Genomic DNA, 27,195 nt, shown 5'->3' on the forward strand with positions numbered 1-27,195 from the left:
ATTTCCTCTTTGCTTTGTTTTCCCCAGTATCTCCTCCATTTCATTTGAAATGATTTCTATTAAGTCTTTGTTTGTTGCTCTTTTTCTACAGTGTATAACTTGCTGGTAATTTTACCCATACCATTTTCTTCTCAGACATTATATTTTTCACCTCTAGACATTTATTTGTAGTTTTGTTTGTTTGTTGTCTTTTGGATTAGCAAAATTTTTAACTGTGGTGAAACACATAACCTAAAATTTACCATCTTAACCATTTATAAGTGTACAGTTCAGTAGGGTTGAGTATATTTACATTGCTGGGCAATAGGTATTTTTTTAACATCTGTGTCTTCTTAAAATGCTCATCGGTCCTCTATCTTGAACATATGAACTATATTTATTCTGTTTAAACACTCTTGCCAATTGTTTCTATCATCTCTGTCATTTCTGGATCTACTTTAAAACATTTTTTTAAATGTTTATTTATTTTTGAGACAGAGAGAGAGCATGAGCGGAGGAGAGGGAGAGAGAGGGAGACCCGGAATCCGAAGCAGGATCCAGGCTCTGAGCTGTTGGCACAGAGCCCGATGCGGGGCTTGAATTCACGAGCTGTGAGATCATGACCTGAGCCGAAGTCAGGCTCTCGACAGACTGAGCCACCCAGGCGTCCCTGGATCTACTTCGATTTTTTATTTCATTTCTTTCTTGCCTCTTTGCATATCTGGTAATTTTTTCTTTTACAATATGCTAAATATTGTGGATTTTATTTTCGTTATTTTGTTAGTTGTTGGAGTTTCTGAATTTTTTTCTTAAAATATTTTCGGCCTTTGTTTGGGAATGCAGTTAAGTCACTTGTTAAGTTGGTCTATTTGAGGCTCGCATTTTTGCTTTGCGAGGCGGGTCCACCACAGCCTTTACCGAAGGGCTAATTTGGTCCCAGCCCTTATGCAGTAACGTTTTGAGAATGTCCTTGTGTTAGGAATTTTTTTTTTTTTTTTTTTTTTTTTTGGCTAATGGTAAGATAAAGTATTCCTAGCCCTGAGTGAACTCTGGTAAAGCTTCTGCTTGCATCTTTCTCATGGCCGTTCACTGGCCTTGAGTGGTTTCTTCACACACACCTGCTGACTAATACACACATTTGGAGCTTTTCCTGTGCAGCTTTCTCTTCTCTTGTACTTGATCCCATAAATGCTAGTAGGCTTTCCCGGTACAGACTCTGTCTCTTCACCTCTGGGAGACTAGAGGGCTCTGTTTGGGTACTTCCTCCCTGGATGTAGCCTGGAAATTCGCTCCACGCCATCAGTTGGAACAATAATATAACTCAAAATTTTTGTTTCATTTCTCTCAGAGAAGTGCCTGTTGTCTAATATCCACCAGCCATTATGCTGTATATTTTGTCTGGTTGCTTAGTTGTGTGTGGTGGGAGGATAAATCTTGTTCTTTTTAAATATTATTATACAGTTCTTGCCCCATCATTGCCAGAAGCCAAAAATCTCAAAATATTATATGTTGATAATGGATATATAGAGACAGAGTAAAAGTACAAAGAAATGCATAGGAAGGATAAATTCTAAGTTCAGAATAGTGACTACTTCTGGGGAAGTTGGGAGAAATAGGAATATGGTTAGGTATAAAAAGAGACTTAACAACTATAAAAATACTATTTTATTTCACAAGGTAGGTGGTGGGCACATAGGTGTTCAGCTTATTGTTAGTTATATTTAACATTGGTCTTGAAATATCTCACCATAGAAAGATTTCAAATAGGACAAAGGGTTAAGTGTTTTGGTTTTTTTTTTGACAAAGAAACCATAAAAATGCTAGAAGAAACAACATATATGTCTTAGTGGCATTTATAACCTTGATTGAACATTTTACTCTTTCTGCAAATGTATGTGTAATATATAAGAAATAGTCTTGAAATTAAATAATCTGCCATAAAAAAAAACACACCGAGCCAGTCTTGCGCCCATTTATTTGATTTTTGCTCTATAATGCTGATGTGGAGAATATACATATTTCCAGACTGTTCTTGACTTCTAGAATAGTTTAAGGCAGTGAGACTGAAGCTGAGCAAATTGCAATCCTGAGTAGGGAGAATTAGGTAGTATTCTGTGGGCTCATTCTTCCAGCTCTGTACAATAGTAGGAAATCATTTCCAGAGTCTTAGGATTGGATACCAGCAAGACTTGGAAAGGCTCACCAAACCATCTTGTTTCTATTTTACATCTACCAGAGGGACCACACCTAGCAACACTATGGCACTGTATAGTTGTAGGAGAACTCTTGCTACTACGCGTCTATACCTTTCCCTTTTATAAACTTTCCTTTGTGAACATGAAGGACTCTGTAGGTGGTGGGTTTTTTTTTTTTTTTTTTTTCAAATATTTCTGATTCTCTGTCCTCCAGGACATGGTAGGATTGCACTTCCCAGATTTTAAGTGAGGTCATGTCAGTAGGTCCGGTCAATAAATTGTAGGTAGAAGAGACATGCGTCACTTTCAGACTAGAGATTTCCATTCCTGGTGTGAGAGCCCCCCAGAATCCTCTTTCCATCTGTCATAGCAACCTGCAGGTTTCATGACATGGCTGCTTTCTCATCCTGGGTCCTAGGATTAGAAAGATAAGGAATAGAGTTCCCAGCTCATCTTCAGTGGGCTTATAATGTAATCAAGAAATAAACCTTTTCTTAGAAAATGCTAAAAAAATCTTTTGTGTCCTTTGGTTCAAATGTCCCTTCAGAGAGGCAATATTTGACCATTCAGTCTAAAAGACAACACAAATATCAGTTATTCCCTAACAAAATCCCCTAATTGTCTCCATGGTACTCCTTATTCTGAGAAATAGTTTTATTTGTACTTATTTATTGTATTTCACCCCCCCCCACCCCCCCGCAAAAGAAATAACCCAGAAAATTCCATAAGAAGACTTGCCTAGAGTGCTTGGGTGGTTCAGTTGGTTAAGCACCCAACTCTCGATTTTGTATCAGGTCATGATCTCACAGTCATGAGATCAAGCCTTGCGTCAGGCTTCACAGAGTGTGGAGCTTGCTCAGGGCTCTCTCTGCCCCTCCCCCACTTAAATACATAAACTTAAAAAAAAAAAAGACTTATTTCATTCACTGAATGAAACTGAATCAGATCAGCCTGATTCTCATAGGCCATGGTAAGAAGTTTGCATTTTACTCAGGAGCAATGTGAAGTCACTGAAGGGTAATGACATTCTGACTTTTTGGAAAATGGATTGGAAGGGCACAGGAGTGGAAGTGAAAATAGTCATCAGTAGACTGCAGCATTGTTCTAGGCAATATGGTGGTGGTTTGAACCAGCATTATGTTTACAGGTAAAAGTGATAGGTGTTGTTGATGGATGAAATAGGGAAAGAGGGGCATTAAGAATGACTCTTAGGTTTTGGCTTTAATAACTAGGGAAACAGAGGTGCCATTTATTGACAAGGAGAATATAAGGGAAGAGGAATTTGGGGAAGATTGTGGTAGAGTGTTGGAAATCTAGAATCCCCTTTTGATGATGTTAAGACATCTTAGTCAAGATATCAATTAAGGAGCTGGATACATACAAGTTGAACTCCAATTTGGGATACAGATATAAATCTGAGAATCTATAAACCATTTAAGATCACCTTGAGAGAATATCTGAATAGAAAAATAAATTTCAACATTTAGAGAGCAGATAGTTTAAGACAACTCGGTAAAAGTGAGTGAGATCAACCAGGATGGAAGAAGAAAACCAGAAATGTGGGTGGTCTAGAAACTACACAAAGTATTTCAAGGACAAAGTGATCAACTGCCTTGAATGATGCAAAGCACTCCTTTAAAAGAACAGAGAATTTCCATTTTTTCAGCTTTATTGAGGTATAATATACAAAAATTGTACACATGTAATGTATACACTTTAATGAGTTCGGATATAAGCTTAGACCTGTGATACTACCACCACGATCATGGTAATAAGAAAATCCATCACCAGGGTCCCTGGCTGGCTCGGTTGGAGGAGCATTGTGACTCTTGATCTTGCGATTGTGAATTTGAGCCCCATGTTGGGTGTAGAGATTACTTGAATAAATAAGTAAACTTGAAAAGAATACCCATCACATCCAAAAAATTTCCTTTGTCCCCTGCCTTTTTGTTTGTGGTAAGAATATTTAACATACGATTTACCCTCTTAACAAGTGCGTAATACCACACTGTTAACAACAGAGTGTTGAATGTTGTAGATCTCCAGAACATACTCATCCTGGAAAACTGAGACCTTATACCCATCAAACAACTCTCCCATCTCAACTATCAAACTCACTCCAATCTCCTGGCAACCACCAATCTATTTTCTGCTTATTTGACTATTTTAGATACATTATAGAGGAGGAATCATGCAGTATTTGTCCTTCTGTGACTGATTTATTTCACTTAACATAATGTCTTCCGAGTCCACCCATCTTGTCAAAAATGATAGCATTTCCTTAATTTTTAAGTTTGAATAATATCTAATTATATGTATAGCCCACATATTCTAAAAATTTTGAATATAATTGACACACAATGTTACATTAGTTTCAATATCCCACATTTTCTATATCCATTTGTCTTACATCGGATATTTGGGCAGTTTCCAGATCTTGGCTATTGTGAGTAGTGCTGCAATAAACATAGGAGACATCTCTTTGAGATCCTGATTCCAATTCTTTTGGGTATATACCCGAAAGTGGAACTGCTGGATCATATGGCAGTTCTGTTTTTAATTCTTTGAAGAATCTGTATGCTGTCTTCCAAAGGGCCTGTGCCATTTTACATTCCCATGAACAGGAACAGCGTACGGGGTTCCAATTTCATCACATCCCTACCGATACTTATTATCTTTTGTTTTGTTTTGTTTTGGCAATAGTCATTCTAACATTTGTGAGGCAATCCCTCATTGTGGTTTTGATTTGCATTTCTTATCAGAATTGGCAACATGGAGGTTATTCATAGCAAAACATAGGATTAAAGAAGAGGAAATAGAGATAGCCTACATAGAACTCTTTTGAGGAGTTTTTGTTATGAGAGCAAGCAGAAAGATGGATACAGGTGAAGGCATGTGGAGGGATGATGGGATAAAGAAAAGTGGTATAGTTTTTTTTTAATCAATGCTAGTCATGCGTTTTTATACGCTCATGAGACCACCTGGCATAAGGAGAGATTGATGATGCTGATGTGGGAAAGATAGGGGATATTCAAAACAACAAAATCCTTAAGCAGGTAGGAGGCATGGAAGTCCAGATCACAGTTGGAAAGACTGACCATTAGCAGGAGGCAGCCACTTCCTTGTCTTTAACAGGATATAGAGAATACATGCAATGATGGGAAGGATTGTACATTTAATGGTGGGATGTGGGAAAATGCCTGAGCTCATGAGTTCTTTTTGTAAAGTAGAAAGGAAAATCATTGGCTGAGAAAGAAAATACAAAGTAGTCATTGTGGAGAGTGAAAAAGTAAGTATTCTGGGAAACTGGAATAGGATGACCAATTTGGGGTCTGAGATCTTGAATTTAAATTTTTTTTTGTTTTTTTTTATTAACGTTTATTTATTTTTGAGATGGAGAGGGACAGAGCATGAACGGGGGAAGGTCAGAGAGAGAGGAAGACACAGAATCCGAAACAGGCTCCAGGCTCTGAGCTGTCAGCATGGAGCCCGATGTGGGGCTCGAACTCACAGACTATGAGATCATGACCTGAGCCGAAGTTGGACACTCAACCGACTGAGCCTCCCAGGCGACCCCTGTGATCTTGAATTTAAAGAAAGCTTGTTAGCCTGAAAGCTAGTTCTTTATGGGCAGGAAAGAGAAACACTGAAAATTGCTCTAGAGAGAGACAGCAGATACAGTAATTGTTGTAGCTTCTTATTTATATCCATGACAATGTTAAAAAATATATATATATATAGCTAAAAGATGTTGTAAGTAGAAGGGGCCAAAAAGTGTGAGAGGTTAGATGAGTCAATGCCTTCATCTTACACAGAGTGAGGAGTTTCTATATGCTTTTGACAATTGACAATTCAAGAGATAGATATTTAAAGTAATCACATTATTTGAATTAGTTACCATAGAGAAAACTAAAATACTAGGAAATAGTTTAAATTATCTAAATCTTCATCTATCTTAAGACAAGTGAATATACAATGTCAAAAATTAATAAAACAATTAGTGGTAGAGATAGTTTAATTTATAAATATAGAGGTACTCACCTGATGAAATAAAAACGAAAGTTGAAAGTTGACTGCCTACGGAAAACTGTTGCTCATGAGACTCTTCTGTACTATTTGATTTTTCTCCAAACAAATGAATGCATTACTATACTTTAATAAAATTAAAAACTATTCAAGTATAAATGAAGACCTATAAGTCAGGGCCAACCTTTGATAAAACTAGGTAGGTTTTATCAGGGTGACATTTATTTCCATCCCCTTCCCATGCCCTCTTGGTATTGTTTTTTCCCAGTATCAAAGGGATTTACTGCTCTCCTGCACCTGGGTTCCTCCTCTTTTCACTAAGGAAACTCTCATCTCTAGTTGTTTTCCAATTCTCAACTTTGATAAACACAAAATAAGCCTGTTCTTGGCTGCACTCTAAAATGACTTGTTCTTGGGTCACAGAAAAAGTCAGTAATAATCTAATAACTGAAATTCTTTTCCTCTTGTTCCCATCCCTGCCGAAATATTCTTTAACGCGTGATCTCATTTAGGAGAAGAGTTTATATGCATGTTTTTGTTTTGTTGCTTTTTAATCTCAGAAACAGAGGGGTAAGTTGATTAGCCTCTTCCTAGTGTATTTTATTATGGTTCATGTAAACTGCCTTATATGATAAAATTATCCCTTTATTTTCACGTCCCCAACTCTCATTCTCTACCCACTTTGAGAATTTTCATTAAAAAAATTTTTTTTTAATGTTTGTTTTTGAGAGAAAGAGAGAGAGAACGAGCAAGGGAGGAGCAGAGAGAGGGAGACACAGAATTTGAAGCAGGCTCCACACTCTGAGCTGTCAGCACAGAGTCTGACACGGGGCTGTAATTCACTAACTGCGAGATCATGACCTGAGCTGAAGTCAGATGCTTAACCGACTGAGCTACCCCACACCCCGAGAATTTTCATTTTAAATGAGTTCAAAGGAATTAATCTATGTTGATGGACCGTTAGGGTCCTTGCATAAGTGGCAAAAGATTATTTAGGAGTGTGTGAGAAAGAGGACTTCCCAAGGAATTTCAAATTATACCACCTTTACAGGATTCATTTCATTCTTTTTATATAATGATGCAGTAGTCATTATTAACTGGGACTGGAATCAGGATGGACCTTAAGCAGTCACTGAAATGTTTTCTTTTTATGAAGACTTTTTTTTTTTAAGTTTATTTATTTATTTTGAGAGAGAGTACGCAAGCAGGGGAGGAGCAAAGGGAGAGAGAGAGAATCCCAAGCAGGCTCCTCACTGCCAGCACAGGGGCCAACAGGGGGCTTGAACTCATGAACCACGAGATCAGGACCTGAGCCAAAATCAAGAGTCGGAGGCTTGACTGACTGAGCCACCCACACCCCCCTGAAATATTTTATTACAAAGTCTTCTCAATGATTTAAACAGGGTATAGTGCAACACCTCAATCTTGTGGGTGTTTAATATATATTACTGCAATACCCCAATCATGTGGGTGCTGAATAAATATCATACAATAATGATGATGTAAACCTTACACAGGCTTAAGGTAAGGATTAATGACCTATTTATTACACAACCTTAATTTACATTTTCACAACACGATGATACTCATCAAATTGAGAGTTTTATATGCTTCCTCAACATGTTGGATATGGGATAAACAAACATATAGCCTACAATTTACGACAATTATTTCCACTGTTATTAACTAATGTGCCCCAATAACATTATATCACCTACACGACTAAAAACATCTACTTCCAGGAAGTACAGCACACTGTTTTATATTTCCTGTATCTCATTTATTCAATAAAAATTATCATATGTTTAAAAATGTTATTAGTATTAACACTCACCCAGAAATTCACTACTTAATTCAAGCAACGATTTTCTAGGTAAAGAAAAAAAAAGTTGTGAATCTTTCTGCAGTATATTTTGCAATTTTCTTCCCAGAAGTATGAAATTTCTAACAAAAAGATGATGAAATATATCGAATTGAAACCTTTAAAGTCAGGAACTAGTTTCTATTGTTTTCTGTATTTTCTTTTGTACTTCCAAATAGAGTATTTTATATTGTTTTAGAGAGCTCATATTTGTATTTTTCTTCTATTTGTGCTGTTAGGTCTACAAGAGACCTACTTTTTTTTGACTTTTTAAAAAACACTCAATTTTGGGGCTCCTGACTGGCTCAGCTGGTGGAGCAAGCGATTCTTGATCTCCAGGGCGTGGATTTGAGCCCCACTGGGTGTAGGGATTACTTAAAAATAAAGACTTCAGGGGTGCCTGGGGGGCTCAGTCGGCTGACCATCAAACTCGATTTCCTCTCAGGTCATCTCAGGGTTGAGTTGGAGCCCTGCAGTAGGCTCTATGCTGACAGTGTGCAGCCTGCTTGGGATTCTCTCTCTCCTCTCCTTCACCAGCTTGTGTGCTTGCTCACTCTCTTTCTCTCAAAAGAAGTAAATAAACATAAGAAAAAAAAGATGATCTTAAAAGGAAATCTTAAAAAAGAAATACAATCTTAAAAAAAAAAAAAACCCTCAATTTTGACAAATTTCCTGTTGTAGATTTCAAAAAAAACCTGGGAGCAAGATCCTATTTGATTTCATCTTTGTATATTTCTCAGTAACAAGTTAGTGACGTGCTCATAAATATGCTTAAACAAATGGGTGCATCTTCCTTTTTTTATATTTCACTCAAAATAACTTCAGAAAGGTTTTGTGAAACATAGAAGTAGTTCGCCTCCCCAAATTTCTCAACTTCACTATTGTATAACTAATAGCAACCAGGAAGAACAACTCCACAGCAAGACAGTGAAATGTAAAAAGAATAAAACAAAAGGAGGGAACATGGTCTTTGACATTACATCCCTTCAAGGCAAAAATAGGGAAGTTGCTATTTTTTGAATGAAAACAACCTTATGTATTTTGTGCTGCAGATACTCAATTTTATATGATAAAAAATACTACTTTGTAAGGAGGTAGAAGTTTTGAATCCCGGCTCTGCTTTTTATCGTGAGACCTTGGTCCAGCTACTCGACCTTGCCAAGCCTTACCTTCGTGGTCTGTAAAAAATAAAAACATCTCTACGACTGGTTGTTTAGATAAACCGAATAAGGCTGACTTAACACGCGCCTGACACATAACCAAGCGCTAACATCATTAAACAATAAGCGAAATTAGTTATCTCAGCAGCTCAGGCACAGCAATGTAGTGTATATACACCGGGATGAGAACGCATAGTTTCAGTCTTACTCACAGGTCCGTACGAACCAGGCATTTTAATAGCTGGACCCCGGGTATTATTTTTGTCTCTCACCGCGTGTAGCCAGGCGAAGCTCAAAGCTAAAGGCTTAGCGCTCCCGTTACTTTGGTCTGGGCTCCACGCCGAGCTCGGGGAAGACACTGTCTCCTAGAGGCCAAGACACGACAAAACGTGCCAGGCCAAACAAACACGGACTCCCAAGATTCCCTAACGCATGGCATTTTCAATGCGCACTTTTCTAAAGCCGGGGAAAACGTCGTAGGCTCAGGGACGAGGTCAAGGCACGGTCTCCCAAACTACGCTCACACCCCCAGCGACCTAAAACCCAGAAAACGAGGTAGAATAGCAGAGACTAACTTGCAAAACTTCGGACGCTACCAGGGATCTCCCGGACACGGGCGAGCCCAGCGGCCGAGAGCGCAGCAGTTCCTGCGGTACGACAGGGCGGGGCCGCGGCCGTAAAGCAGCGCCTGGAGACCACGTGGGCTCCGAGGCGACCCCGGGCGCCCTTGGAGGGCCTTGGCTGTGTGGGTCATGGCCGGTCCCCTGCAGGGCGGTGGGACAGGGGCTCTGGACCTGCTCCGGGCCCTTCCACGTGTGAGCTTGGCAAACCTAAAGCCGAATCCAGGCTCCAGGAAACCGGTAAATGGCTGGTGGCGGTGCGGGGACGCGCAGGGGGAAGGGGCGATGGAAGCGGCCTGTCCCTCGCCATCGTTCTCCCGCACTCTTTGCGGAGGGTGTTGGGATAAACGTAGGGTTGCCGAGCCCTTGTTCTCAACTGCACGGAGAACCCAATTCGTAACACGGTCCCAATTCGTAATAAGGTTCATATGGTAAAGCGTGATTCTGTAATTACGGCGGAGGCGTGAAGTCGCAGGAGCCACAAAATGATGGCCTCGTTCAGAGTTGGATTTAAGATGAGCTACTTTCCCGTTAACTTTATTTTCGTGGGAAAGATTTGAATTGATTACGGTAGTTGTCTTTTCTGCAAATCACTGAATACAGCTAGAAAAGCTGTCAGTTGACATACTGTCATTTATTTAACTTTAAAAATATTTTGTTTCCACCCAGCGTGGGGTTGGAACTCACAACCCGGGACTGAGCGCCAACACACTATTATTTAAAGAATCGGTTCGTTTTCACGAAGTGACAGGAAGTTAATTTGGGAAAAAAATACTTTCTTTACAAATTAAGGTTTAAATAATACACATGGGTAACGATTATGTGTTTACAATTAATTACAAAATAAGTGTTCTTAAATACCGTGTAAATCTTGTTTGTTGTGGATGTTTGACTCTAGGATTTTTTTCATTTCCAGCCTATCCTAGAGTCCTTACCTCCATTCCGTCCTTGGAACTTTTCCTTTGAAACACAATTTGGACTTTGGTTACAAGAATTCACTACATTTACAGAGGCAAGGATGCTAACTTAAAAGCGGAGGTTAGAGCAGTTAGAACAGAGCTTGGCACATAGTGTTAGCTGTTAGTACTGGTTGATTGGATGAATGAATGGCGTTTCTTTTCCTTGTAGGAAAGACGGCGAAGAGGTCAGAGAAGAGGTCGAAAATGTGGCAGAGGCCATAAGGGAGAGCGGCAGAGAGGAACCCGGCCCAGACTGGGTTTTGAGGGAGGCCAGACTCCATTTTACATTCGAATCCCAAAATATGGGTTTAATGAAGGTCATAGGTAAGGTTGCTTTGCTTTTTAAAGTAAAAATCCCTAATTTTCACTGACAGTCCACCCCCCCCCCCCCCCCAAAAAAAAAAAACAATTGCTTGGTAGAAATTTAAATTCACTTTGAGGTAAACTTTTATTGCTGTTTCTCTGAATCATTTTTGGTAATGAAATTTGGCCTGGATTAGGAGGGGAAAAAAGCCCGGACTTGATGCTCAGACCTGGCAAAGGAGGAGATGGTAATACCAGCTCTTGTGGTTGGCTAGAGGCTTAGCAATAATGTATATAAAAACCTGGGTAGTCACCCAATAAGTGACAACTCCTCTTGTTACTTTGAGCTCCGTTAATGCATAAGTCACATTTGACAAATTTGTTTAAATGAGTGAAGTAAATGCTTAGAGAGGCAAATTATTTTTAGTGAAATGAAGTTCTGGTTCTGTTTCATTGCCAAAAAGCAAGCGATATTGTGTGATTTTGTTGCACTCGGGATGGTTTTATTTTTGTTAAATCATGTAAATCGAGGGAGGAAAATAGAGAACAAAGCTTTGAGTTGATCGGAAGAACTTACGGGAAGAGCCGTTTGAGTGTTCCAATTGTTACTTTGTTTTGTAGCTTCAGACGCCAGTATCAGCCTTTGAGTCTGAATAGATTGCAGTATCTTATTGATTTGGGTCGAGTGGATCCTACTCAACCTATTGACTTAACTCAGCTTGTCAATGGGAGAGGTGTGACCATCCAGCCACTTAAAAGGGATTATGGTGTCCAGCTGGTGGAGGAGGTAAGTCTGGATGAGATTTGTTGGTGTCACATAGAAGGCTATTTCTGATTACCATATAATCAACACTCTGCCTTTTTAATTTTTATTTCTTTAATTAATTTAAAATTTTTTGAGAGAGCAAGTGAGCGAGGGGCAGAGAGAGAGGGAGAGGGAGAGAGACAGAGAGAGTGAGAGTGAGTGAGTGAGTGAGTGTGTGCAGAGCCTGGAGCAGGGCTCAAACTTACCAGGAGTGGGGCTTGAGGTCACCTGAAGCCGGGCTCGGACTCACGAACAGTGAGATCATGACCTGAGCTGAAGTCAGCTCAGGTTTTTTGCTTTCTTTCTTTCTTTCCCCAATTTTTCTTTCTTTCTTTCTTTTTTTTTAAATGGTTATTTATTTTGAGAGAGAGAGGGCAGGAGAGGGGCAGAAAGAGGGGGAGATGGAATCCCAAGCAGGACCCCACTGTCAACGAAGAGCCCAATGCTGGGCTCTTGAACCCATGAACCTCGAGATACGACCTGAGCTGAAATCAAGAGTTGGACACTTAACTGGCTGAGCCACCCAGGCACCCCCCCCCCCCAATTTTTATTTCTTTTGAGTTACCATATAACCATTACACTGTGTTATACTCAGTTGTAGTTTGAGGAAGTTGGCATGGCCTTTGTCCTTGGTTCTGGGGTGCTCTGCTGTGTATCGATTCAGCTGGCTCTCTCCCTTTGATTCTTTGCTCAAAATGTCATATCTGGGAGATCTTTTCTGACATCCTTTTATAAAAGAATACTCACAACCCCCCCCCCCCCCCATACTCTTGTCTGCTTTACCCTGTGCAAAGTATTTTTCTTTGAATGTATAAACACCTGACCTTTATTACCAAGTAATGCATTTATTTTTTCATACTCTTCTTCACACTATAATGTAAATTCTATGTCTAAATGTAATGACAAGTACTTTAGTTCATTGCTATATTTTCAGTATTGGAAATACTGGCTCATAATTAGTTTTATGGAGACAAGGAATGAATCAAATCTAATTCTTTTTTTTTTTTTTTAATTTCTCATTTTTTCAATATGTATTCATTTTTGAGGGGGGTGGTGAGGGGCAGAGAGAGGGAGACAGAGGATCTGAAGCAGGCTCGGTGCCAACAGCAGGGAGCCTGATGTGGGGCTTGAACTCACAAACTGTGAGATCATGACCTGAGCTGAAGTCAGATGCTCAGTTGACTGAGCCACCCAGGCACCCAGAATCAAATCTAATTCTAACTGCAGCAAAACCTTTTTCTATTTATAGAAATTGGCTAAGAGTTTCATAAGCAGTTAGATTTCTTCATTAATACTTTTGTTTCTTGTAGGTCAGGAATACAGCTATGTGAGTAACTTAGTGTCCACTAGAGGGAGGCATGTGTTTATGGAAAAATCTTTTAGGTTCCTTTGAAAAAATGAACCTTGTGGATAAAAGTTTTCCAAATAAAATGATTTGAAAATAAAATACAAAATACTCAGTTAAGCCTCAGTATTCTATTCTGGGTATATAAGGGAATATACATATAAATTAATATGGAAAAATCTGTGACCTTGTCAGCCAATAGACAGCACATTCCAACAGCTCTCAGGCATGTATCTGTATTAACTAGGAAAATAATCCTGAAAACTACACCAGGGCAACAGTTGAGTAAGTACAGTTACAGTCATTTGTAGCTGTAAATTGGTTGACCTTTTCTGGATTTTAGATTTGCAATAAATAATGGTAATAATTAATCCATAGCACAAAATTACCAATTTCAGAATATATGTTTTCAAGGAATAACAAAAAAAGAAACTTAACTGATATAAAGACATTCCTAAAAATAGTATTTATATTACTGAAAACACCAGAATTAACTCTAATGCCCAAGAAAAGGAAATAGTTGGGCAATTTGGAATAGTAATTAAAATTCACAAATAATATGGCAAGACCTTATTTATTTATTTATTTATTTAAATTTATTTGTTTTTGAGAGAGAGACAGAATCTGAAGCAGGCTCCAGGCCCTGAGCTGTAAGCACAGAGCCTGACATGGGACTTGAACTCGTGAACTGTGAGATCATGACCTGAGCTGAAGTTGGACGCTTAACTGACTGAGCCACCCAGGCACCCCAAGACCTTACTTTATTGAGTCAGAGGTGCCATTGATTAATAAAATGCAGACCAGTATCATAGATGGAAAAAAATGTGAGAATATGCATCTTATTTGGTGGAATATTTGTGTCTTACTTGATGGCATGGGTGAACCTATTTTTTTTAATGTTTATTTATTTTGAGAGAGAGACAGAGCAAGTGTGATTGGGGAAGGGACACAGAGGGAGAGAGAGAATCCCAAACCGGTTCTTCACTGACAGAGCAGGGCTCAATCCCACAAACGAGCCCTGGGATCCCATGATCCCATGTGAGATCATGACCTGAGCCAAAACCAAGAGTCAGACACTTAACTGACTGAACCACCCAGGCACCCCAAAGGAGTGTTTTTGAAGTACATTAAAGCTTCATAATTAATAAAAGGAACTTGATTGGGAGCCAGCCTGATTCAACCACACCAAAATAGCAAAAAAAAAAAATTCTATTACCACAAAATAGTAATACTACCATCTTTTAATTCAGAATCTGTTTTGAAATTAGAGTAAAATGTAGTACAGCCTAATTAAAATGACCAAAACCAGAACTTTAGGAAGTTCAAGTCTACCTTTTTTAGTGTTGATTATTCTAGGGAAAAGTTCTTACTTTTTTTGTCCTTTTAGAGGCTGTGATAAAATCAGTAGTAAAAGCAGAGTGAATCTTTTGTCTAAGAGGCAGCTGATCCCTCCAAGATCAGATATTGTCAGAATTTTAAAAATTAATTAACAATTAATTTTTTAGGTTTATTTATTTATTGAGAGAGAGATAGGGGCAGAGGGGCAGAGAGCATGAGAATCCCAAGCAGGCTCTGCGTTGTTAGCACAGAGCCCGATGCGGAGCTCGAACCCATGAACTGGGAGATCATGACCTGAGCCAAAATCAAGAGTCAGACATTTAGGGGCTCCTGGGTGGCTCAGTCGGTTGAGCGTCTGACCTCTGCTCGGGTCATGACCTCGTGGCTCGTGAGTTCGAGCCCCGCATCGGGCTCTGTGCTGACAGCTCAGAGCCTGGAGCCTGTTTCTGATTCTGTGTCTCCCTCTCTCTCTCTGCCCCTAACCCACTTGCATTCTGTCTCTGTCTCTCTCAAAAATAAATAAACATTAAAAAAAAAAAAAAGTCATTTAACTGACTGAGCCACCCAGGTGCTCCAGATTTTTTTTTTTTTTATTTTTAATCTACACACAACAGGGGGCTCAGATATAGCCCCAAGATGAAGAATTGCATGCTCTACTGACTGAGCCAGCCAGGCACCTCTGTTGTCAGATTTTTATTTTTCCACTGGTTCTAGCCCACTCATCCCATGATTAAAAATTTCTTGGCCTCTTGCTAACTTAGGGATAAAGAAGAGTAATTTCTACCCATCTCAGTATGGTAGAATGTTGTGTGTAAGAACACAAATACAGGCGTCACCCTGAGCTGTGGCCCGCACTGTGATGCTGGGCACGTTCCTGGGCCTGTGCTACCACGAGCTGGCCACAACCTGGATTCCCACAGCAGGCATGTGGGGCACTGTGGGCACGGTAGGGCTGGTATGGGCCATGGACTGCCAGCTGATTCTGGACTGGGTGCCCTATACTAATGGCAAGTTTAAGAAGGATGATTAGGTAAACTGACCCTTCTTGGATCCCTCTGATGTCTGCTGGTATTGTCTCCTTCCATGTTAGCTCCTGCTGTACCTGGAACAGCCCCCGCCCTCAGGAAAGGCCCCAAGGATATCTACAGCATGACTTAGGACTCCATGTTTGTGAAAATGGCTTTCATGTTTGAATACACACAGCATTAAACCTTGCTCTGAAAGAGAACAAAACAAAACACATGCTGTGACTGGACTCCCTGGGTTAGAATCCTAGCTGTGTGATCTTGACAAGTTGCTTAACCTTTGTGTGCTTTGTGTCCCCATCTATGAAGTTGGTGTAGCAATAATTTTGTCATGGGGTTGTCGGGATTAAACAGTCCACTGTTAATGAAATACTGGGGATGGATGCTTGTGTTGCTGTCTACTAAATATGTAGGATGAAAACGTAGTCGTCCTTGCTTACGGAGAATGAAAGTTGGTAAAACAAGATAGCCTAAACAAACGTAAAAGAAATGAATGTTGTTTGGTAGGACCTGGAAGCAGAGGTATTTAGAGTTGGAATTACTGTAACATTGTAGGCATTTTGGAGGAGAAAACACAGTATAAAAAATTGCCATAATTTTATACTCTACTGTTAACGGAGCTACCTACAAACAGACTTTGCTTTGCCATGTCACAGGGTGCTGACACCTTTAAGGCGAAAGTTAATATTGAAGTACAGTTGGCTTCAGAACTAGCCATCGCTGCAATCGAAAAAAATGGTGGTGTCGTCACTACGGCCTTCTATGATCCAAGAAGCCTGGGTAAGATGTCCTGCAGTCCCTTTTTTCTCCCTCTTCATCTCCTACTGGCTGCCGTGTGAGGATTTGAAAGGCCTCATGGCCCTCTGACTTGTGGTTAGGACACCTCAGTCTTCTGTTTTAGGGTTTCCTGTTCGTGGTGTGGCTTCTAGTATTCCGCAGTCACTATGTCATGAGCAGGTTTTTAGTTTTAAACATGGGACTTACATATTATATTATATACCATGTTTAGAAATTCACTCATTGTTGGTAACCCAGAGGTAACTTTGATTTTCAAGATCCAAATTTTGGAAAGTGAAGTATTTCCATTTGCTTACTTAAGACAAGTCTTTTTAATAATAATAATAATAAAAAGTTCTTGGAAGTTCCCATCTTGGTAGTAGTTAAAAATTAATAATCAAAAGAAGGGCACCTGGGTGGCTCAGTCAGTTGAGTGTCTGGCTTCTGCTTGGGTCATGATCTCACAGTTCGTGAGTTCGAGCCCTGCATTGGGTTCTCTGCTATCAGCACGAGAGCCTGCTTCGGATCCTCTGTTCCCCTCTCTCTTTCTGCCCCTCCCCCACTTGCCCTCTTTCTCTGTCTTTCAAAAATAAACATTAAGCACATTAACAATTAAAATCAAAAATAAACATTAAGCACACTAATAATTAAAATCATATACATATAGCAGCTATTTGTATCTTTTTTATTTAAAACCTTTCAGACATTCTGTGCAAACCTGTTCCATTCTTTCTGCGTGGACAACCCATTCCCAAACGAATGCTTCCGCCCGAAGCACTGGTACCGTATTATACAGATGCAAAGAATCGTGGTTACCTGGCGGATCCTGCCAAATTTCCTGAAGCAAGACTTGAACTTGCCAAGAAGTATGGCTATATTTTACCTGATATCACTAAAGATGAACTCTTCAAAATGCTTAGTACTCGAAAGGATCCAAGGCAGATTTCTTTGGTCTTGCTCCTGGATGGGTGGTGAATATGGCAGATAAGAAAATCCTAAAACCTACAGATGAGAATCTCCTCCAGTATTACAGCTCATGAATTCCTTCCAAGAAAGCAGAGTTGTAAAAGAGTTCTGGAAGAAAAGAGACTGAAACATGTATATTTTCATCATCTTTTCTCTAGTTGTAAATTTTCCATGTAGTCCCGTTTCCATTTTTATCTAAAATTAAAATAAAAATGCAGTAAGCAAGGCTGTATAGAGGAACTGAATCTGTGCGGGTTCTTTCTCAGTTAAAGAAACAAACCCCCTGGTTTTCTGCCAAAGGAAGATTATAACTCTTAGGGGAGCGTTCTTTTTTTCATGATCTTTTTGTCCAGGTCTGTGTTGTCATTGTTGCAAATCAAAATGAAGGTGCAGCTGGAACGGGATTGATGGGTGGGCCTGTCAAGGCTAAGCAGTTGCTACTGGTTGCCCATCTTAATCAGGGGCCTCAGGAAGCTCTATCCAGTGTCAGGATGGAAAGCTTTCAACTCCGGATTATTAAGATTTGGGATAGGAGTTTAAGATTTAAGGCCAGTGAATAAGTAGTACAATATTTGCTAGCAAAATTGAAATAATTCCAAGCGAATTCATTTTCTCAAGTCATCTGATAAGAGTAGACAATAATGATTAAGCCCTTAGCCTTTCTCTTGAACAAGGTAAGTGTTCTAACCGATACTTTACTGATTTCATAGATAGTGGAGACCTTTGTTTTTCATTCATTTTAAATGATTTTTGAAAAATTGTCCAGTAATTATGTAAGCCATAAAAACAGCTGGTATTGTGAAAATTAAACTCAGTTAATGTAAAAGTTTCAGCAATCTGTAAGCTTATTTAGCTTTCCAAAGTTATGTCGTATCTAAACCGTACAGAAACGCAATTTGTCCCGCTGCAACTAAATCTAAATAATTCATGATAATTTTTCCACAGCAAGAATAAAGTGATTCCTGGCTGTTCATTTTCTTAAAATAAAAAAATTAAAAACCTAAATGATGCAATATTTTGTTCACTTGTCTACCTTCTGTATTGCTGATCTGAGATTCAGTTTATAAGGTAATTTATGTACCAAGAGTATGTTATTTATTTATTTAAACTTGTTTTATTTTTTATTTTTTTTAATTTGCATCCAAATTAGTTAGCATATAGTGCCACATGATTTCAGGAGTACGTTCCTTAGTCCCCCTTACCCATTTAGCCCATCTCCCTTCCCACAACCCCTCCGGTAACCCTCCGTTTGTTCTCCATATTTATGAGTCTTTTCTGTTTTGTCCCCCTCCCTGTTTTTATATTATTTTTGTTTCCTTTCCCTTATGTTCATCTGTTTTGTCTCCTAAATTCTTTTTGATTGCTGAGTAATACTCCACTGTGTGTCTGTGTGTGTGTGTGTGTGTGTGTGTGTGTGTATACACACCACATCTTCTTTCTCCATTCATCCATCGATGGACATTTGGGCTCTTTCCATACTTTGGGTATTGTCAGTAGCGCTGCTATAAACACGGGGGTGCATGTGTCCCTTCGAAACAGCACACCTGTATCCCGTGGATAAATGCCTAGTGGTGCAATTGCTGCATCGTAGGGTAGTTCTATTTTTAGTTTTTTGAGGAACCTCCATACCGGTTTCCAGAATGGCTGCACCAGCTTGCATTCCCACCAACAATGCAAAAGAGATCCTCTTTCTCCGCATCCTCGCCAACATCTGTTGTTGCCCGAGTTGTTAATGTCAGCCATTCTGACGGGTGTGAGGTGGTGTCTCATTGTGGTTTCGATTTGTATTTCCCTGATGATGAGTGATGTTGAGCATTTTTTTCATGTGTCGGTTGGCCATCTGGATGTCTTCTTTGGAGAAGTGTCTTCATGTTTTGCCCATTTCTTCATTGGATTATTTGTTTTTTTGGGTGTTGAGTTTGACAAGTTCTTTGTAGATTTTGGATACTAACCCTTTATCTGATATATCGTTTGCAAATGTCTCCTCCCATTCTGTCGGTTGCCTTTAGTTTTGCTGATTGTTTCCTTCGCTGTGCAGAAGCTTTTTATTTTGATGAGGTCCCAGTAGTTCATTTTTGCTTTTGTTTCCCTTGCCCCTGGAGACGTGTTGAGTAAGAAGTTGCTGCGGCCAAGATCAAAGAGGTTTTTGCCTGCTTTCTTCTTGAGGATTTTGATGGCTTCCTGTCTTAAATTGAGGTCTTTCATCCATTTTGAGTTTATTTTTGTGTATGGTGTAAGAAAGTGGTCCAGGTTCATTCTTTTGTATGTTGCTGTCCAGTTTTCCCAGCACCGCTTGCTGAAGAGACTGTCTTTATTCCGTTGGATATTCTTTCCTGCTTTGTCAAAGATGAGTTGGCCATACGTTTGTGGGTCCATTTCTGGGTTCTCTGTTCTGTTCCATTGATCTGAGTGTCTGTTCTTGTGCCAGTATCATACCGTCTTGATGATTACAGCTTTGTAATACATCTTGAAGTCCGGGATTGTGATGCCTCCAGCTTTGGTTTTCTTTTTCAAGATTGCTTTGGCTATTCGGGGTCTTTTCTGGTTCCATACACATTTTAGGATTATTTGTTCTAGCTCTGTGAAGAAGGCTGGTGTTATTTTGATAGGGATTGCATTGAATATGTAGATTCTTTTGGGTAGTATTGACATTTTAACAATATTTGTTCTTCCAGTCCATGAGCATGGAATGTTTTTCCGTTTTTTTTTGTGTTTTCTTCAATTTCTTTCATAAGCTTTCTGTAGTTTTCAGTGTATAGATTATTCACCTCTTTGGTTAGATTTATTCCTAGGTATTTTCTGATTTTTTGTGTAACTGTAAATGGGATTGATTCTTGATTTCTCTTTCTGTTGCTTCATTGTTGGTGTATAGGAATGCAACCGATTTGTGTGCATTGATTTTATATCCTGCAACTTTGCTGAATTCATGAATCAATTCTAGCAGTTTTTTTTGTGGAATCTTTTGGGTTTTCCATATGGAGTATCATGTCATCTGAGAAGAGTGAAAGTTTGACCTCCTCCTGGCCAATTTGGATGCCTTTTATTTCTTTGTGTTGTCTGATTGCAGATGCTAAGACTTCCAATACTGTGTTGAATAACAGTGGTGAGAGTGGACATCCCTGTCTTGTTCTTGACCTTAGGGGGAAAGCCCTCCATTTTTCCCCATTGAGGATGATATTAGAGTTGGGTCGTTCATACATGGCTTTTATGATCTCGAGGTATGCTCCTTCTATCCCTACTTTCTTGAGGGTTTTTATCAAGAAAGGATGCTGTATGTTGTCAAGTGCTTTCTCTGCATCTATTGAGAGGATCATATGGTTCTTGTCCTTTCTTTTATTGATGTGATGAATCATGTTAATTGTTTTGTGGATATGGAACCAGCCCTGCATCCCAGGTATAAATCCCGCTTGGTTGTGTTGAATAATTTTTTAAAAATGTATTGTTGGATCGGTTGGCTAATATCATGTTGAGGATTTTTGCATCCATGTTCATCAGGGAAATTGGTCTAAAGTTCTCCTTTTTAGTGGGGGCCTCTGTCTGGTTTTGGAATCAAGGTAATGCTGGCTTCCTAGAAAGAGTTTGGCAGTTTTCCTTCCATTTCTATTTTTTGGAACAGTTTCAAGAGAATAGGTGTTAAGTCTTCCTTAAATGTTTGGTAGAATTCCCCTGGAAAGCCATCTGGTCCTGGACTCTTGTTTTTTGGCAGATTTTTGATTACTAATTCGATTTCTTTACTGGTTATGGGTCTGTTCAAATTTTCTATTTCTTCCTATTTCAGTTTTGGTCATGTATGTTTCTAGGAATTTGTACATTTCTTCCAGTTTGCCCATTTTATTGGCATATAATTGCTCATAATATTCTCTTACTGTTTTTAGTTCTGCTGTGTTGGTTGTGATCTCTCCTCTTTCATTCTTGATTTTATTTATTTGGGTCCTTTTTCTTTTTGATCAAACTGGCTAGTGGTTTATCAATTTTGTTAATTCTTTCAAAGAACCAGCTTCTGGTTTCATTAATCTGTTCTGGGTTTTTTTTTTGTTTGTTTGTTTCGATAGCATTAATTTTTGCTCTAATCTTTATTATTTCCTGTCTTCTGCTGGTTTGGGGTTTTATTTGCTCCTTGAGACATAAGGTTAGGTTGTGTATCTGAGATCTTTCTTCCTTCTTTAGGAAGGCCTGGATTGCTATATACTTTTATGACCACCTTTGCTGTGTCCCAGAGGTTTTGGGTTGTGGTGTTATCATTTTCATTGACTTCCATATACTTTTTAATTTCCTCTTTAGCTTCTTGGTTAGCCCATTCATTCTTTAGTAGGATGTTCTTCAGTCTCCAAGTATTCGTTACCTTTCCAAATTTTTTCTTGTGGGTGGTTTCGAGTTTCATAGAGTTGTGGTCTGAAAATATGCACAGGTATGATCTCGATCTTTTTGTACTTAGGGCTGATTTGTGTCCCAGTATATGGTCTATTCTGGAGAACGTTTCATGTGCACTGGAGAGGAATGTATATTCTGCTGCTTGAGGATGAAATGTTCTGAATATATCTCTTAAGGCCATCTGGTCCAGTGTGTCACTCAAAACCATTGTTTCCTTCTTGATTTTTTGATTAGATGATCTGTCCATTGCTGTGAGTGGGGTGCTGAAGTCTCCTACTATTATGGTATTACTATCGATGAGTTTCTTTATCTTTGTGATTAATCGATTTATATATTTGGGTTTTCCCACATTTGGCGCATAAATGTTTACAATTGTTAGGTCTTCTTGGTGGATAGATGCCTTGATTATGATATAATGCCCTTCTTCATCTCTTGATACAGTCTTTATTTTAAAGTCTAAATTGTCTGATACAAGTATGGCTACTCTGGCTTCCTTTTGTTGACCATTAGCATGATAGACAGTTCTCCATCCCTTTACTTTCAATTTGAAGGTGTCTTTAGGTCTAAAGTGGGTCTCTTGTAAACAGCATATAGATGGATCTTGTTTTCTTATCCATTCTGTTACCCTGTGTCTTTTGATTGGCACATTGAGTCCATTGACGTTTAGAGTGAGTACTGAAAGATAGGAATTTGTTGCCATTATGATGCTTGTAGAGTTGGAGTTTCTGGTGGTGTTCTCTGGTCCTTTCTAATCTTTGTTGCTTCTGGTATTTATTTATTTATATATATGTATTTTCATCTTTTCTCCCCTCAGAGGGTCCCCCTTAAAATTTGTTGCTGGGCTGGTTTAGTGGTCACAAACTCTTTAATTTTTGTTTGGGAAACTTTTTATCTCTCCTTCTATTTTGAATGACAGCCTTGCTGGATAAAGAATTCTTGGCTGCATATTTTTCTGACTCAGCACACTGAATATATCCTGCCACTCCTTTCTGGCCCGCCAAGTTGCTGTGGATAGGTCTGCTGCAAAGCTGATCTGTCGTCCCTTGTAGGTTAGGGACTTTTTCTCCCTTTCTGCTTTCATGATTCTCTCCTTGCCTGAGTATTTTGTGAATTTGACTATGATATGCCTTGTTGATGGTCGGTTTTTGTTGAATCTAATGGGGGTCCTCTGTGCTTCCTGGATTTTGATGTCTGTGTCTTTCCCCAGGTTAGGAAAGTTTTCTGCTATGATTTGCTTACATAACCCTTCTACCCCTATTTCTCCCTCTTCCTCTTCTGGGACCCCTATGATTCTGATGTTGTTCCTTTTTAATGAGTCACTGATTTCTCTAATTCCTAAATCGTGCTCTTTTGCCTTAGTCTCCCCCTTTTTTTTTTTCCTGCTTCATTATTCTAAGTTTGTCCTCTATATCGCTGATTCTCTGTTCTTCCTCATCCATCCTTGCCGCTGTGGCATCCATCTGTGATTGCAGCTCAGTTATAGCATTTTTAATTTCATTCTTACTATTTTTACTTCTTTTATCTCTGCAGAAAGGGATTCTAATCTATTTTCCACTCCAGCTAGTATTCTTATTATCGTGATTCTAAATTCTGGTTCAGACATCTTGCTTGTATCTGTGTTGGTTAAGTCCCTGGCTGTCGTTTCTTCGTGCTCTTTCTTTTGGGGTGAATTCCTTCGTTTTGTCATTTTGAAGGGAGAAAAGAAATTAATGAGGTAGAAAAATTAAAATAAAATTAAAATTAAAAAAGTAGAACACACACACACACACACAAATCTAATAAATGATGCTAGATCCTAGGTGTGTTTTGGTCTGGGTGTTGAAAGTGGTTTGATAGATTAGAGAAAAAAAGGGGGGGGGACATTGTTTGAGAATTTGAAAAAGTGAATACACTGAAGTAGACTAAAATGAAATGATGGGAGTAAAACAGAATTTGAAAAAATTTACACAAAAGTAAAAAAATATAATAGAAAAAAATTAAAAATATTTTTAATAAAAATTAAAATTTTTTTCTCTTTATTCAACAAAAAAAGAAACAAAAAAAAGGAATTTGAAAATTTGAAAAAGTGAATACACTGTAGTAGACTAAAATGATGGAAGTAAAATAGAATTTGAAAAAATTTACATAAAAGCAAAAAATATAGTAAAAAAATTAAAAATATTTTTAATAGAAATTGAAAGTAAAAATGAAGTTTTTCTGCATTCAAGAAAAAGAAATGAAAAAAAGGAAATCGTTTGAAAATTTGAAAAGGTGAATACACTGAAGTAAAATAATGGAAGTAAGATAGAATTTGAAAAAAGTTACACAAACGTAAAAAACATAGTAAAAAGATTAAAGAAAAAATATTTTTAATAAAAACAAAAATGAATTTTTTTCTTTATTCAAGAAAAAGTCGTGTAAAAGAAAAAAAAAAAGAAAATTGAATAGATGGACCTGCTGACAGATTGAAGTAGGACTGAAATTACTTCGTTTTCCCCTAGAAGTCAGTAGCGCTTCATAGTCCATAAACTAAGCCGTCGGTGAGACTTGTGTTCTTGAAGAGCGAGGTGGGTCCAGTCGGGCGGGGCTCGGTGTGACGGCTCCGTTCTCCACTAGATGGCGCCGCTGGCCTCCTGGGGTGGATGGTTTGGGCGCTCGTAAGTATGCGCGTGCGCGGGATCGTGAAAATGGCGTCCTCCAGCTACCCTGTCTGTTCTCCCCGATCAGCGATTGCGCACCTGTCCTCTCTCTTCAGCTTCTGTCCACTCCCCGCTTCATTCTCCGTGTCCAGGCCCCAGGCAGTACCTCTCTCCCAAGTTTTGTCTCAGATGTGGCTGTTTTCCCCGGACCCTTACTTCTGACGGACTGCGGCCTTGACCCGTTCGGCCCCTCTGCGGGAGGGGCTCACCAAACAATGGCCGAATGAGCAATGGCCAAATGTCGGCTGCACCCAGGAACGCTTGCTAGACCCTGCTGCTGCCGGTGCCCCGAGACTGCGGCCAGGTGCCAGCCCGCCCCAGAAAAAAGTCGCGAGATGGTGTAGCAGCAGCGTCTCAGGGATTATGGAAAATCACAACACACGCCTGGCAGCCGGCTTCATCCTCGACAACCTTGTTTCAGCACCAGTAAATGTGGCTGCCTTCCGGGGTCTGCCGGGACCAGGTGGCTTCCACAGTCTCCACCAAATGTCCTTCCAGCAGTGGAACCGCTTCTCTCCGTGTGGCCTGAGCACCTCCCAGACCCCACTTTGTTCCTGGGGATTCGCCCGCCCTTCCCACCAGAGCACCGCCAGGTAGGGAGCTGCAGAGTTGCAGCCTTTGCGCTACCCTTGTTTATAGTCTTAATGGAATTTAAACCCTCTCCTATCTCCTTTCTCCCTTTTTCGTTTAGTGCCTGAGGCTGTTTCCAATTTTCCACTTTCTCTCCAGCTGCTTTTGGGGAGGGGTGCTTGTCCCAAAATCCGCCCCCCCCCCCCCACCGCAGTCTCCGTCCTCTCTCCGCCTGCAAAAGCACCTCCCTTCCCGTGGCTTCTCGCTCCCCAAGTTCGCCTCTCCACGCTGCATACCTGCTGAATTCTGTGGTTCAGATTGCGCAGATTGTTGTGTTAATCCTCAGATCAGTTTTCTAGGTGTGTAGGATGGTTTAGTGTTGGTCTGGCTGGATTTCATGGGTGTGAGACACATAAAAAACATCCATGCTGTTCTGCCATCTTGGCTCTCCTCTCCCACCAAAAGATTTATTATTATTATTTTTTTATGTTTATTTATTTTTGAGACAGAGAGAGAGGGAGACACAGAATCGGAAGCAGGCTCCAGGCTCTGAGCCATTAGCCCAGAGCCCGACGCGGGGCTCGAACTCACGGACCGTGAGATCGTGACCTGAGCTGTAGTCAGACGCTTAACCGACTGAACCACCCAGTCGCCCCTAAAAGATTTAAATGTTTATCCAGGATTACATAGTTTGGCTTGTTATTAAACCCTTAATAACCCAGAACTTGCAGGAATCACTGTTAGGACCATCTTCTATGATAGTCACCTATGAATTTCAGAGGACAAAAATTTAAAAACATGGTTTGTATTTTTCAGAGACTTCAAGTGACAGTTGGGTTTTTCGGGTTAGTTTTGGCCCCATTGATAGAAACTGCAAATCACAGTGGCTTCAAGGAAATAATGTTTATTTATTTATTTTTTCCCCCAGAAGTGCTGAGGCCACTGCAGGGCTGATTGCTGGCTCTGTTCCATTCTCAAAGCCCATGGCTTCTCCCTGCTTCGCTCTCCCATCCCGAGAATGAGATGTGCATCTTCATGATCCAAACGGGGAGCCGTAGAGCCAGCTTGTCCTAAGAAACATTCCTGGCAGCTGCCACACAAAACTTACACATAAATCCCATTGGCCAGAGCTTAGATACAGTTCTCTCCTGCAAGGGAGCCTGAAGTCTTTACTTTGGTGGCTTATGTTCTTAGCTAAAGAATTCCTTTCGGATGGGTGAATAAGAGTGGGATGCATTGGGCCACCAGCAGGGGGTTGACCCCTGTTTTGCTATTGACCAGACTTGAACTCCGAGGTTAACCGACTATAATGGACAGCATAAACAGTGCAGAACTTCTAAATTCTTTGTTTACTAGTACATTCCCCATTCCGGAATGCTGAGTTCAGTAACTTACATTAAGTCAGAAAGTTGGTGAATTCATCAATCTGGGTGAGCAAATGTCTTCGGAGTGTTGACAGAGCACCAGGAAGCGTCCGAGGAGTCCTCGTACTCCATGCCTGCTTTTCCTGAACACTTTGGCAATAAAGCCATCTTACGCTTACCATGTTAGGTATCTAAACAGTTGTATTTGAATGTCATGTATGGAGGAAGTGAGATGATAGGTTGCAAAGAAAAATATCAAGGCACAAGGAAAATGGGTTTTTTTGACGATTACAGTGAGTCACTAAGGGTTGAGTAGAATACATTTAAAAAAATTTTTTTTTTCAACGTTTATTTATTTTTGGGACAGAGAGAGACAGAGCATGAACGAGCGAGGGGCAGAGAGAGAGGGAGACACAGAATCTGAAACAGGCTCCAGGCTCTGAGCTATCAGCCCAGAGCCCGACGCGGGGCTCGAACTCACGGACCGCAAGATCGTGACCTGGCTGAAGTCGGACGCTTAACCGCCTGCGCCACCCAGGCGCTCCCATTTTTTTTTTTTAAATCACTGCTAGGAAAAGACCCCCTCAAAACTTTCTAACGTTATAAAAGTACTTCATACTTATTTTGAAATGATGTAATATCGAAATGTAAAAAGTAAAAGCCCATATTGTCTTACTGTTGCCTGTCCCTGACCTGGTTCCCAGAGAGAACTATAAACCACTGTTCGGTGTCTTTTTTTTTTTTTTTTTTTAATCAGAAAGGGATAGATTGTTGCACTGCTTTGACCTTGCTTATTACATCTAATGTATTTCTTTTCCTTTTTATTAAAAAAAAGTTTTTAAATTTATTTTTG

The 27,195-nt window shown here is 39.7% G+C and overlaps 2 protein-coding genes across 2 annotated transcripts; both read left to right on the top strand.

Moving 5' to 3' along the window:
* The first annotated feature begins 9,886 nt into the window (after positions 1-9,886).
* MRPL15 (mitochondrial ribosomal protein L15) lies at positions 9,887-18,372 on the top strand. Its single transcript, XM_043601077.1, has 5 exons — positions 9,887-10,081; positions 10,970-11,124; positions 11,725-11,890; positions 16,273-16,396; positions 17,097-18,372. Exons 1-5 carry the CDS (start codon positions 9,974-9,976, stop codon positions 17,366-17,368), a joined length of 825 nt encoding a protein of 274 aa, XP_043457012.1. The 5' UTR covers positions 9,887-9,973; the 3' UTR covers positions 17,369-18,372.
* On the top strand, positions 15,111-16,343 carry LOC122495417 (cytochrome b-c1 complex subunit 10-like). Its single transcript, XM_043601081.1, has one exon. It carries the CDS (start codon positions 15,451-15,453, stop codon positions 15,619-15,621), a length of 171 nt encoding a protein of 56 aa, XP_043457016.1. The 5' UTR covers positions 15,111-15,450; the 3' UTR covers positions 15,622-16,343.
* Positions 18,373-27,195: the final 8,823 nt, after the last annotated feature.

The sequence above is a fragment of the Prionailurus bengalensis genome, chromosome F2 (genome assembly GCF_016509475.1).
Source record: "Prionailurus bengalensis isolate Pbe53 chromosome F2, Fcat_Pben_1.1_paternal_pri, whole genome shotgun sequence".
NCBI classification, from domain to species: Eukaryota; Metazoa; Chordata; class Mammalia; order Carnivora; family Felidae; genus Prionailurus; species Prionailurus bengalensis.

Excerpts from the sequence above, each read along its gene's own strand:
- MRPL15 (XM_043601077.1), top strand. The coding sequence starts at position 9,974 with ATGGCCGGTCCCCTGCAGGGCGGTGGGACAGGGGCTCTGGACCTGCTC. Across the intron at positions 10,082-10,969 it reads ATCCAGGCTCCAGGAAACCG|GAAAGACGGCGAAGAGGTCA; the intron begins GTAAATGGCTGG and ends TTTTCCTTGTAG. Across the intron at positions 16,397-17,096 it reads CTATGATCCAAGAAGCCTGG|ACATTCTGTGCAAACCTGTT; the intron begins GTAAGATGTCCT and ends AAAACCTTTCAG.
- LOC122495417 (XM_043601081.1), top strand. The coding sequence starts at position 15,451 with ATGCTGGGCACGTTCCTGGGCCTGTGCTACCACGAGCTGGCCACAACC.